At 51.8% G+C, this 13,411-nt stretch overlaps 1 protein-coding gene across 3 annotated transcripts; it reads right to left on the reverse strand.

The window, feature by feature from the left end:
* Positions 1-104: 104 nt before the first annotated feature.
* Positions 105-6,770, reverse strand: TFE3 (transcription factor binding to IGHM enhancer 3). Of its 3 annotated transcripts, XM_012553435.3 has the most exons (10): positions 6,350-6,769; positions 4,501-4,614; positions 3,911-4,199; positions 3,080-3,304; positions 2,891-2,995; positions 2,376-2,493; positions 2,046-2,102; positions 1,864-1,939; positions 1,248-1,395; positions 105-767 (listed from the first exon to the last, which is right to left on the reverse strand). In XM_012553435.3, the coding sequence occupies exons 1-10, from the start codon at positions 6,547-6,549 to the stop codon at positions 414-416; spliced, it is 1,686 nt and encodes a 561-aa protein (XP_012408889.2). In that variant the 5' UTR covers positions 6,550-6,769; the 3' UTR covers positions 105-413. The 3 variants fall into 3 exon arrangements, with proteins under 3 accessions (XP_012408889.2, XP_012408890.2, XP_012408888.2); XM_012553436.3 differs by having other exon boundaries at positions 2,891-3,304; positions 6,350-6,770; XM_012553434.3 differs by lacking the exon at positions 4,501-4,614 and having other exon boundaries at positions 2,891-3,304; positions 6,350-6,770.
* Positions 6,771-13,411: the final 6,641 nt, after the last annotated feature.

The raw sequence follows: 13,411 nt of genomic DNA on the forward strand, positions 1-13,411 counted from the left end.
GCTTCCCGGCCCGGACTCGGGGTGCCGGGCCGGCTACGGTTCGCCGCGCTCCCCAGCAAGTTCCTCTCCCCCCATTCCGAAAAGGAGCGGACCGACTTCAAAGCTCTTTAACAAAGTTGAGCCATGTTTTATTGTGTCTGCAAGAGAAGCGGAGCCCGCGGGCCGCAACCCCCTCCCCCCTCCCCCCTCCCCCCAAGTCCAACCCGCAGCCTGTCAGTTTCCAGGATCTACACGGGGCTTCCACGGTTATAAGTCCGGGGCCGAAGGGGGGGGGGGGGGGAAGGAAGGAGGAGGCAGCCCTTTTCCCGCCTAGGCCCCGCCCCTTCTCTCCGCCAAAGGGAGGGGGAAGTGGGAAGGGGAGGGGTAGGAACATATGCGTCTGCGCCAAGGGGCTGCCGGGAGGCGGGGCTTCATCAGGACTCCTCCTCCATGCTGAAACTGCTCCGCCGGCTGCTGCTCCCCTTGGACTGGGCCGGGGAGACAGAGGAAAGCAAGGGGTCAGTGGCGGCCCGCAGAGGGGACAGCCCTGTCCCTGAGCCTAGGAGTCCCGCCGCCGTGGCCGCCTCGTCCTCCTCCATCAGAATGTCCTCTAGGCCGAGCTGGAAGGGATCTTCGCCCAGTTCCCCCAGGGGATCCCCGGGAAAGTGTAGATCCAGGAGAGCTTCAGGAGGAGGGGGCAGGGGCTGCGGGGCACTGCATTCCAGTGGATCTCCCTTGGAGGCGGGGGACAAGGGCAGGCCATGGATCTGTGCTTGGAGTTCCAGCTCCTGCGAAGGGGTAGAAGAAACTGAGGAGCTGGGCCCCTCTCCCTCCCGGAAAGTGTCTGCATAAGGCTTTACACCAGGGCTTCTTAAACTTCCCCACTTTTCCATCTCCCTTCCCCACAAAGAAATTTTTCCCCGACCAGGGTTTAAAGATCCGTAAAATAGGCGTACAAATCATCAAGCATCATTTTAGGACCGGCCCGTTTAAGGAGCTTTGCTTTACAGAGGCGTCTTTGTTCCCAATTCTCCCCAACTTACAGATAAGGAAATCGAGGGGGAGAGTGGGTTGGGCCACACGGCCTTGATCACAAAATGAGGATCTTTCCGGCTGCCAGCCCTTATGCCATCCACTGTCTATTCCCATCTTTCAGACCCTGGCGTTCCCCAGTCAAAACTACCCCACCCCCACCCCCAGTGACTGGAAGCTTTTCTTGCCCCCATCTTCAGAAGCCCCTGGGGAAGGAAGGGAAGCAGGCGGCCCACCTGGACCCTGAGCTGCAGGCTTCGGTTGGCTTGTTCCAGCACCCGTTGTCGGCTCTCCAGATCTTTGGCCCTCTGCTGCTCCTTCTGGAGTTTTCGGATATAGTCCACTGAGGCCTTGAGTATGGTTCCCTTATTCAATCGGATTTCCCTGGGCCGTGGAACAAAGAGGCTAAGAACCGGCGCCCGCCTGAGTATCTGCCATTTTCCTCCCCCAGCTCCCAGGCTCTGGGAGGCCCAATGAGAAGCCTGGCCCGGCTAGTGGGAGACTGGGGAGAGCCGACACAGCAAACATTGACTAAGGAAACCCTCTTTTTACAGAAGGCCCAGGCCCAGAGAAAGGGAAGAGCATGCTGAAGGTCACAGGCAGCAGTGAGGATTCAAACCCAGATCTTGCCTCCAAATCTCCTGCTCTCCTTCAGCACCCTAGTTTTCTCCTCTGAAATGAGGAGATATTGTCAGGTCCCCACACTCATTTCATGGATGCAGAAAAATTACCGGCCCGAGGAGGCTTAGGGCCTTGCCTTGGGACACACGGCCCGGATTAAGAGGAGAAAATCTTTCCCCAACCCTAAGGAGTCAGGCTTGCGGAGCCATTTCTGTCCCCAGAAGGACTCACGGGTCACTGGACTTGGGGATCAGGGTGCCCAGCTCCTTGATCCGGTCATTGATGTTAAAGCGTCTCCGCCGTTCAACTGGGAAAAGGGTTAGAAGCAGAGCCTTGTGGCCTGGCTGTGACGGAGCCAGCCCCGGAATCCCAGACCCCAGAAATCCCTAGCCCCCGTCTTCCCCAAGGCTCACTAAGATTATGATTGTCCTTCTTCTGGCGCTCCTTCAGAAGGGCCTTTGCCTCATTCTCTGCAGGGAATGGACAGAGGGGAGCCAAGTCAAGAAGGGAGCTGACCCCCCCCCATCCCCCCACTACCTCCCCAGCTGCCAGCCTCGATACCCACCCGCATTGTCCTCGAGTTCCCTTCCCCAAAGCCACCCGGTTCTAGGCTCCATCAGATGTTTCCAGAGCTCCCCTACACCCCAGCCCTTGAGTTCCCACTTCTTGGGTCATGGATCCTGGAGTGCTGGACTTTCTACCACTGTGAGGGGAGGGAGGACTGGGGGAGGAGAACAGCTCACCGGAGATCTCCTGCTTGATACTGGTCAGCTCAGCAGGACAGGAGTTGCTGACAGGGACAGCTGGGGTCACGGCACTGGGGCCACTGTACACATCCAGCAGGTTCCCAGAAACGGGCAGCTTTTTTTCGGGGGGGGGGGTAGGGATGAGACTTACCAGGTCTCCCCCCCACCGAGTTCACCCTCTATCTACCCCCACAAATCTCTGGCTAAACTCTTCGATGCCCTAATCTTTCCACGTCCAGAAGGAACCCTTAAAGGGAATCTCGGAATCCAAATTACAGGGGTCCCGGGCTCCATCCCGGGGGGGAGGGGCAGGGGGAGGGGAGGGCACTCATAAACCAAACTACTCGGTCCCAATCTCCACCCGTGGGAGAGGGGAATGTTTTCAGAAGGGCACGCTTCCATTCCCCCTGTCGTCTGACTCCGTTTTATCCTAAGAAAGCGGGGGCTTTTGCTCTTAAAGCAAATATCCCCATAGCCCTCCTCCCCATATCCTGGGCACATCTCAGGCTCACTGTGCTTGGGAGCTGCAGTCCCCCAGGGCCTCCAGGCAGGTAGCCAAGCATCTCATCATTATAACTGGACTCCAAGCTGATGATCTCATCAATCACATCATCAATCTGAGAACCAGAGAAGAGACCAGGTGGCAGGAGAAGATTTAACTTCAGCTTGGTACTCTGCCCAGGGTCACACTGGGGGCTTACCTCCTTCTCTGAACTGGAGCCAATGTTGAGAAGGGCCATGGGGCTATTAGGGGCGCTTCCTGCAGCTGGCTGGGACCTCTCAGCTGAAGTACCCTCAGCAGGTGGTGGTGTCAGGGCCTGAGAAGCAAGCTTGGGGCCAAGTGTAGTTGACAGGTATTGTTTGACCTGCTGGCGCCGGGCCTGCTGCAGGTGGTAGCGGGTAGGGTTCTCTAGGTGTGTCTGGACCTGGGATGGAGTGGGCAGGAAACAATCAGGATGCTAGAATCCCCCGCGGGAGCCTAGGCCAGGCCCTAGAAGGTTGATGCCTTCCTAGAATCGGCTACTGAGACCCGGAAGGGACTTGAGCCATCACCTCCGCTCTCTTCTCTCATCCCTTCGCTTTCGAGGTGAGAACCGAGGGTCAGAGTTAGAAAGCCGGCAAACGCCACGGCCGGGGCTGGCTCGTAGTCCCCCGGGACACGATCTCAGTGTTCTTTCCACCAGAGCAGGCTCAGAACTGTCAGAAAATAGCTTTCTACCAGCACAGCCTGTCACGGGTGAAAGGGCCCTGAAGACGCCGTCTAGGCCCGGCATTCTCAACCTTCTCTGGAAAACGGCCCCTTTCTCCGAATTAGGGAAGGGCGTGCTCGATCTCGGTTAAAAATGGGCGACCGTCTAGGGGACTCTGCTCATCTAAGCTCACGGCTTCCCCCCTGCAAGTGATCTCTGGAAGGACGCCTGCTCTAACCCCTCTCCGCGCGGGACGGCTGGAGGAAACGGAGGCAGCCCAGGGGTGAACAGTGAGCTGACCTCCCTTCTGTGGACCTGCAGACACAATGTCGAGCTCCTCACCTTCAGCACCTCCACCGGCACCTGAGCAGAGGCGGGTCGGGTAAGCCCCACCCCACCAGAAGGGCCACCAGGGCTAGCCCCAACTACCACCGAGATGGCCGGGGACGCCGGAGGGGCCGGGCCGCCAGAGAACGCGCCGGAAGCCGCCCGCTCCCGACGCTCCCGCTGCTCTTGCTCTTGTGCTTGGGCTCTCATCAGCTGCTGGCGAAGGAGGATCCGGGAAGACATGATTAAAGATGACGAAGCTGGAGCCTGTGAGGATGCTGCTGGAGCTGCCTGGGAAGGGAGGCTAGAAAGGAAAACGAGAAAGACAGAAGGCTGACAGGCCACAGTGGCGGGCAGACATGAAGATCCGGGACTCCCCGTGGGAGCCGTGCAATTGAGCAACGAGAAAGACACAGGGACAAGAGGGACAGAGATTTCCCAATCATACCCAGAACACAGATGACTCAGCACATTCTTTTTCAGTGCCCAGGAAGGGACAGACAGAAGAAGGGGAGCCTGGACCCTGGCAGCTCGGGGTCAGGGAAGGGGGGATAGGGAGGAACGGGCCAGAGGTCCCATAGCCTAAGAAGCGGGCCCCTCGGTACCTGGAATGAAGGGGCTGACTCTTCAGCTCATAGAAGCTATCTGGGGTCAGGGATAAGGCGTTCTCCAGCTCAATGTCGGCCACGATCCCAGACTCAGGGAGCAGGGAGTTCAGGCTACAAGGAGAACAGGTGGATTTGGGGAGGGGGGTCATTTGATCCTCATCTAGCCCTCCCCTCCCCACTTAGCCTCGATCTCTCATAGACACACAGGGATAGGCCCTCGGTCATGGGGCTGACTTCCAGCCTTCTGGAGAAATCCCTGAGGCTCTCCAGGCCTTGGAATCCTGGGTGCGAAAAGAGGAGGAGCTGAGCTGAAGTGTTCTCCCTACTCTGTGACTGCCTGTAGGAAGAGATCGGGGAAGAAGCGGGGCCAAGGGCTTGGCCAAGAGTCAGTAAGATGTCGATTGAGTCCCTAAAAGACAGAAGCTCCTTGAGGGCAGGGACTGACTTTCACCTCTTTTGGCGCCTGCAGCGCTCAGCCCGGTGCCTAGTACACAGTAGACACTTAATGTTTACTGACTGACCTAAGAAAGAGGCCCGGAAGAAAGTCAGACTTCTGGGAACTGAGAAGGATTTCTGACCGTGGAAAAGCCAAAGGGAGCAAAAGTTCGGGGCGCCAGAATATGCCTGAGAAATCGTGGGACTCGTGGGCAGGGGGACCTTCGGACTGAGCAGGTCCAACTCGCTCAGTGTTTCAAGGAGGAAAGGGAGGCCCGAGTCGCGACCCGCTTGGTCAGTGCCGGGCATAAGGAAGGAAGTACCTGAGCCAAAATGTCAGCCAAAGACTCTGGGGCTTGAAAGAGGGCCCGGGAGCCCAATGAGGAAACAGAAGAGGGGATTGTAATGAGAGTAAAGCAGAGATTTCCCACGGGGGAGGGGGGGAGAGGGGGGCCAGGGCCAGGAGGACACTCTTAGGACCCGAGGCAAGAAGGAACTGTACGTCTCTAAGTAGCGGCGAGACCGTCAGAGCACCTTAACTTCTCAGCGCATCCCAGAAGGACTGGCCAAGGGGCAATAAAGGTCTCAGTGAGTCCTTAAAGAAACCGAAGAGAGGTTCTGAGAGCTAAAAGAAATGGTCGGGGACTGGAGTCAAGCTGCTCTTGTCCAGGATGGAGCCCGAGAAGGGAAAAATGAGGTGATGGGGATGGGGACATTGAGCCAAATAAAGATGACACGAAGAGACACAGGAGCATTGAAAGGCAGCATCGGAAGTGGGAGGGTTAGAACACACAAAAAGCCTCCTAATTCTCTTACAATCAGGATGGGGGGGGGGGGGAGAGGGGAACGAAGCCAAAAAAACACAAGCAAAAACAAGCAAAGGGAGCCAACTCGAGCCCTCCCTTCTTTCCTTCCCTCCGCTGCCGGTTCCCTCCCTCCCACAGGTCCATTTCCTGGAGGAGGAGTTTCCTCGGAGGGGGAACACTCAAACTCTGGAGAGAGGGGAGAATGGAGGGGGGGGAGGGGGGCACCAGAGGGCTCAGGGCAGAGTGCAGTTCCGATCCTTGACAACCAAGAGATTAAGCCCGGAGTTCCGACTGAGCACGGGAAGGGGGTGACTAATCCAGGGCCTCCTTCGATCGGTCCTTGCCTTTTCCCGAGCCACCGGTTCCCTTTTATACAAAGGGAGACCCTTCTGCCTTCCCGGGGCCAGGGGCCTCCCGGACTCCTGGTCCCCGCCTCCTTTCTCCCAAAGCCTGGATGATCCTCCTCCAGGGATCCCAATCTCCGAGGGGGTCCCGATCACAAGTGGGCTAAGTGACCATTCGCACGGGAGGGGGGACGCCCGCCCAGCCCCGCCCTCCCGAAGACACACGGGGCGCTGGAACCTCAGCCCCGGGTCCCCTCCGACCTGAGCAGCGAACCCGAGCTGCCGCCGCCGTTGCCGCCGCCGCCGCCACCGCTTCCGGAGGGCCCTCCGGGCCGCCGCTCTTCCAGCAGCACGAAGACGGCGGGGGCGCCGGCGGTCCCCCGCGCTCCAGGCCCGGCGCTCCCGGGCTCCGCTGAGTCCCGGCCCGGCTCCGCCCCAGATACCGACATGGACACCGACATGGACGAGGACGTTGACACGGGCGCCGGAGGCCGCGGGATCGTTCGCTCCCTCACGACCCGCCGGCCGCCATCGGCACCAGCCCGCCGGCCAGCAGCCGAGCCGAGCGGAGCCGAGCCGGACGCGGCCAGGGGAAAGAGGAGGAGGCGGTCTCAGGCCTCCTCCGGGCGCCGGCGTCAGCCACACGGGCTGGGCCCTGACTCATCGCCAGGATGCCCCTCCCCTCCCCGCCAGTCCCGCCCCTTTGCATCGGGAGGGGGGGGGAGAGGGGAAACATCTCCGGAAGTGACCAAAAACCCCGAGCGGGCCGACTCCGAAGCCAATCACCGCACGCTAACGAAACGAGAGCTCCGCCTCCGGAACCCGAGCCCGCCCCGCCCCCTGGCCTCAACAAGCGCTCGGAGGCGGGTCTAGGCGAGCCGGGTCCCGCCTCCTCGCCCTTCCTCTCCTAGATCTAAGGCTCCCCCAGCCCCGCCCCTCGATGCGGCCGCAAGCCTAAGGCGGGGCTCCCTAAAGGCACCGCCTCCCCCCTCCCCATGCAGAATTTGGGGCGGAACTACTCCACAGCACCCTCTCTCCCCCCGCCCCCCAATCGCCATCCCCGGCTCGGAGGCGGGGCTCCGTGCCCGAGCCAAAGGAGCCGTCCGGCGCAGGAGAGACGCTTAGGGCCCGCCCCTGCCCCGCTCCTCCCCTCTTCCCCTCTAGTCACCCGGGGCGCTACACACCAGCACCTCCCACTGGGGGGGGGGCGGGGGGGGGGTAGGCTTTACGGGACTTTGGGCAAGCACCGCCCTCGCTGGGAAGCCTGAAATCCCTAGCCAACACTAAGCTCCCGCGGGATAGCGCGAGAAGACCTCGCGACTCCGCCCCCCACGTGACCCCCCGGGCTTCTCAGTCCGTTGTCTCCACTCAGAGCCCTGGGCTCTGCGTGGCCTGCCGTCTTTCCCGCTAGTGCCCCGTTTTTCGGGCGTCTGGCTTCCTGGTAGGTCGCGGCTTCGTTCCAACGAGGGCCCGCGCCCCAAGTCTCGGCCTCAGGTCTCCCTTCAAGTGGAGGGAGCAAACGGGCAAGAGAACGTCTCTTGCCCGTTTGCTCCCTCCACTTGAAACTTCCTGCCCCAAGTACTCAGGAATCAGCTTTGGTAGTGCGCTTCTTTGGGCCTCACTTTCCTCATCTGAAAAATGGGTACCTGTGAGCCTCGAATCACGTCGGATGTGGAGAGTGCTTTGCAAACCTTGAAGTTGTAGCCAATGTTAATCGTCGTGGGTACATATGGCTCGGCTTGCCCACACCCTGGCCGCCCAGCATTGCTCCTGACGCTCCGCTGGACCATCCTCGGGTTCCTTTTTCTAACCCAGAACTGAGCACAGCTCCTGCCGCTTAGCAGTGGCGTTCAAGGGCTTCCCGCTGTACATCCTCAATATCAGGGTGGAGAAGACAGGCCTGGGCTTTCCAGGGAGCTCAGTAGAAGGGCCTGGGAGTTTCTCCACAGCCAAAACAACCCAGGCAACATCCCTTTTCAGTGCTGGAGCTGACCCACTGTGGCTCGGGGCTGTCCCAAACAGTCTATCAGTCAAGAAATATGTGCTAAGCCCCGGGGATACACAAAGAGGCGGGGGAGTCCCTGGCCCCCAAAACCCCACCACTGATTGGGGGAGGGGGGGCGGATATCCGGGACAGATACGGCTGGAAGTGCCGGACCCCTTCTGGAGCCAGCCTGCCCACTCCCACTCTTTTTTTTTAGTCAAGCTTTTGATTTTCAAGCATAGGAAGCATAGGAAAGGATCATTTTTCAACACTGACCCTTGCAAAACCTTGTGTTCCAACTTCCCCTCCTTCCCCTCCTGCCCCTACGTGGCAAGTGATCCGATATATGTTAAACATGGCAAAAATAGATGTAAATCCCATATGTGTGTCCACATCCATACAGGTACCACGCTGCACCAGAAAAACCGGATCAAAAAGGGAAAAAGGAGAAAGAAAATGAAATTCTTTCCAAAAATTCCTCATTGAACTTACTGTTTGATAAAAATTGCTGGGAAAATTGGAAACTGATATGGCAGAAACTAGGCATTGATCCGCACTTAACGCCGTACACCAAGATAAGGTCAAAATGGGTTCATGACCTAGGCATAAAGAATGAAATCATTAATAAATTAGAGGAACATAGGATAGTTTACATCTCAGACCTGTGGAAGGGGAAGGTCTTTATGACCAAAGCAGAACTAGAGATCATCACTGATCACAAAATAGAAAATTTCGATTATACCAAACTGAAAAGTTTTTGTACAAACAAAACTAATGCAGACAAGATTAGAAGGGAAGCAATAAACTGGGAAAATATTTTTATAGTCAAAGGTTCTGATAAAGGCCTCATTTCCAAAATATAGAGAGAATTGACTCTAATTTATAAAAAATCAAGCCATTTTCCAATTGATAAATGGTCAAAGGATATAAACGGACAATTCCCAGATGAAGAAATTGAAACTATTTCTAGTCATATGAAAAGATGCTCCAAGTCGTTATTAATCAGAGAAATGCAAATTAAGACAACTCTGAGATACCACTACACACCTGTCAGATTGGCTAAGATGACAGGAAAACATAATGATGATTGTTGGAGGGGATGCGGGAAAACTGGGACATTGATGCATTGTTGGTGGAGTTGTGAACGAATCCAACCATTCTGGAGAGTAGTTTGGAACTAGGCTCAAAAAGTTATCAAACTGTGCATACCCTTTGATCCAGCAGTGTTACTACTGGGATTATATCCCAAAGAGATTATAAAGAAGGGAAAGGGACCTGTATGTGCACGAATGTTTGTGGCAGCCCTTTTTGTAGTGGCTAGAAACTGGAAACTGAATGGATGTCCATCAGTTGGAGAATGGCTGAATAAATTGTGGTATATGAAAATTATGGAATATTACTGTTCTGTAAGAAATGACCAACAGGATGATTTCAGAAAGGCCTGGAGATACTGACACGAACTGATGCTGAGTGAAATGAGCAGGACCAGGAGATCATTATAGACTTCAACAACAATACTAGATGATGACCAGTTCTGACGGATCAGGCCATCCTCGGCAATGAGATCAACCAAATCATTTCCAATGGAGCAGGAATGAACTGAACCAGCGACGCCCAGAAAAAGAACTCTGGGAGATGACTAAAAACCATTACATTGAATTCCCAGTCCCTATATTTTTGCCCACCTGCATTTTTGATTTCCTTCACAAGCTAATTGTACAATATTTCAGAGTCTGATTCTTTTTGTACAGCAAAATAACGTTTTGGTCATGTACACTTATTGTGTATCTAATTTATATTTTAATATATTTAACATCTACTGGTCAGCCTGCCATCTAGGGGAGGGGGTGGGGGGTAAGAGGTGAAAAATTGGAACAAGAGGTTTGGCAATTGTTAACGCTGCAAAGTTATCCATGCATATATCCTGTAAATAAAAGGCTATTAAATAAAAAAATAAAAAACCAAAAATTTCTCATTGAAGCTTTTTATTTTCAAAACATACACAAGGCTAATCTTTCACCCTTGACCCTGGCAAAACCTTGTGTTCCAATTTCCCCTCCTCCCCCCCCCCCAGATGGCAGGCAGTCCCATACATGTTATACATGGTAGAAATCTATGTTAAACCCAATATATGCACACAGATTTCTACAATTCTCTTACTGCATGAGAAAAATCAAACCAGAACAAAAATGAGAAAGAAAATAAAATGCAAGCAAACAGCAACAGAAAGCCAGAACGCTCTGTTACGGTCCACACTCAGTCCCCACAGGGCTCTCTCTGGGTGCAGACGGCTCTCTCCATCACAAGACAATTGCAAGGGGTCTGGATCATCTCATTGTTGAAGAGACCACAGAACCGATCACCATAAAATCTTGTTACCGTGTACAGTGATCTCCTGGTCCTGCTCACTTCCCTCAGCATCCGTTCGTGTCAGTCTCTCCAGGCTTCTCTGAAATCCTCCTGCTGGTCATTTCTTACCAAACAATAATATTCCATCACATTATATACCATAACTTATTCAGCCATTCTCCAATTGATGGGCGTCCACTCACTTTCCAGTTTCTGGCCACTACAAAGACACCTGCCACAAACATTCTTGCACACACAGGTCCCTTTCCCTTTATTTATTTTATTTATTTTTTAAAATTTTAATATCTTTTTATTTACAAGATATATGCAGGGGTAATTTTACAGCATTCACAATTGCTAAACCTTTTGTTCCACTTTTTCCCCTCCTTCCCCCCACCCCCTCCCCCAGATGGCAGGTTGACCAATACATGTTGAACATGTTAAAGTATAAACACAAAATAAGTATATGTGTCCAAACCGTTATTTTGCTGTACACAAAGAATCAGACTCTGAAATATTGTACAATCAGCCTGTGAAGGAAATCCAAAATGCAGGTGGGCATAAATATAGGGATTGGGAATTCAATGTAATGGTTCTTAGTCATCTCCCAGAGTTCTTTCCCTGGGCATAGCTGGTTCAGTTCATTCCTGCTCTGTTGGAACTGATTTGGTTGATCTCGTGGCTGAGGATGGCCTGATCCATCAGAACTGGTCATCATCTAGTATTGTTGTTGAAGTATAGAATGATCTCCTGGTCCTGGTCATTTCCCTCAGCCTCAGTTCGTGTAAGTCTCTCCGGGCCTTTCTGAAATCATCCTGTTGGTCATTTCTTACAGAACAGTAATATTCCATCACATTCATATCCCATAACTTACTCATCCAATCTCCAACTGATGGGCAGCCACTCAGGTTCCAGTTTCTGGCCACTATAAAAAGGTAGACACCCTGCTGGATCAAAGGGGATGCACAGTTTGACAGTCTTTGGGGATAGATCCAAATTGCTCTCTAGAATGATTGTGTCAGTTTATAACTCCACCAACAATGCATCAGTGTCCCAGTTTTCCCACTTCCCCTCCAACATTCATCATTATCTTTTCCTGTTATCTCAGTTCATCTGAGGGATATGTAGTGGTATCTCAGAGTTGTCTTAATTTGCATTTCTCTGATTAATAATGATTTGGAACACTCTTTCCTATGAGTGGTAATGATTTCAATTTCATCATCTGAAAATTGTCTATTCATATTCTTTGACCATTTTTCAATTGGAGAATGGCTTGGTTTCCTATAAATGATCAGTTCTTTATATATTTTGGAAATGAGGCCTTTATCAGAAGCCTTAAATGTAAAAATGTTGCATGGACCCACACTTAACACCACATACCAAGATAAGATCAAAATGGGCCCATGATTTAGGCATAAAGAACAAGATTATAAATGAATTAGAGGAACATAGGATCGTTTACCTCTCAGACTCATGGAGGAGGAAAGAATTTGTGACCAAAGAAGAACTAGAGACCATTATTGATCACAAAATAGAAAATTTTGATTATATCAAATTAAAAAGCTTCTGTACAAACAAAATTAATGAAAACAAGATTAGAAGGGAAGCAACAAACTGGGAGTTACAATTAAGGGTTCTGATAAAGGCCTCATTTCTAAAATATAGAGAGAATTGACTCTAATTTATAAGAAATCAAGCCATTCTCCAATTGATAAATGGTCAAAGGATACAAACAGACAATTTTCAGATGATGAAATTGAAATTATTTCCACTCATATGAAAGAGTGCTCCAAGTCATTATTAATCAGAGAAATGCAAATTAAGACAACTCTGAGATACCACTACACACCTGTCAGATTGGCTAAGATGACAGGAAAAAATAATGATGAATGTTGGAGGGGATGTGGGAAAACTGGGACACTGATGCATTGTTGGTGGAGCTGTGAACGAATCCAACCATTCTGGAGAGCAATCTGGAATTATGCCCAAAAAGTTATCAAACTGTGCATCCCCTTTGATCCAGCTGTGTTACTACTGGGCTTATACTCCAAAGAGATACTAAAGAAGCGAAAGGAATCTGTATGTGCCAAAATGTTTGTGGCAGCCCTGTTTGTAGTGGCCAGAAGCTGGAAACTGAGTGGATGCCCATCCATTGGAGAATGCTTGGGTAAATCGTGGTATATGAATGTTATGGAATATTATTGTTCTGTAAGAAATGACCAACAGGAGGATTTCAGAGAGGCCTGGAGAGACCTACATGATCTGATGCTGAGGGAAATGAGCAGGACCAGGAGATCATTATAAATCTCAACAACGATACTGTATGGGGATGGATTCTGATGGAAGTGGATTTCTTTGACAAAGAGAAGATCTAACTCAGTTCCAATTGATCAAGGATGGACAGAATCAGCTACACCCGGAAAAGGAACACTGGGAAATGAATGTAAACTGTCTGTATTTTGGTTTTTCTTCCCGGGTTATTTTTACCTTCTGAATCCAACTCTTCCTGAGCAACAAGAGAACTGTTCGGTTCGCGCACCTATATTGTATCTAGGCTATACTGTGACATATTTAACATGTCTAGGACTGCTTGCCATCTGGGGGAGGGGGTGGAGGGAGGGAGCGGAAAAACCGGAACAGAAGTGAGTGCAAGGGATAATGTTGTAAAAAAAAAATTACCCTGGCATGGCTTCTGTCAATAAAAAGTTATGATAATTTAAAAAATGTAAAAATGTTTTCCCAAGTTATTGGTACCCTTCTAATCTTGTCTATGTTAGTTTTATTTTTATAGAAGCTTTTTAACTTAATATAATCAAAATTATCTATCTGGTGTTCAATAATGAGTTCCAGTTCCTCTTTGGTCACAAATTCCTTCCTTCTCCACAGATCTGAGAGGTAGACTATCCTTCGTTCTTCTCATTTGCTTATCATATCACTCTTAAAATTTTTTTTAAATTTATTTTATTATAGCTTTTTATTGACAAAACATC

This window comes from Sarcophilus harrisii, chromosome X (genome assembly GCF_902635505.1).
Source record: "Sarcophilus harrisii chromosome X, mSarHar1.11, whole genome shotgun sequence".
Lineage (NCBI taxonomy): Eukaryota > Metazoa > Chordata > Mammalia > Dasyuromorphia > Dasyuridae > Sarcophilus > Sarcophilus harrisii.

Bases quoted from the DNA above. Each gene is read 5' to 3' on its own strand.
- TFE3 (XM_012553436.3), bottom strand. From the start codon at position 6,549: ATGTCGGTGTCCATGTCGGTATCTGGGGCGGAGCCGGGCCGGGACTCA. The intron at 3,305-3,910 runs GTGAGGAGCTCG...ACTCCATCCCAG, and splicing joins TGCCGGTGGAGGTGCTGAAG to GTCCAGACACACCTAGAGAA. The intron at 1,396-1,863 runs GTGAGTCCTTCT...TCCACGGCCCAG, and splicing joins ATCCCCAAGTCCAGTGACCC to GGAAATCCGATTGAATAAGG.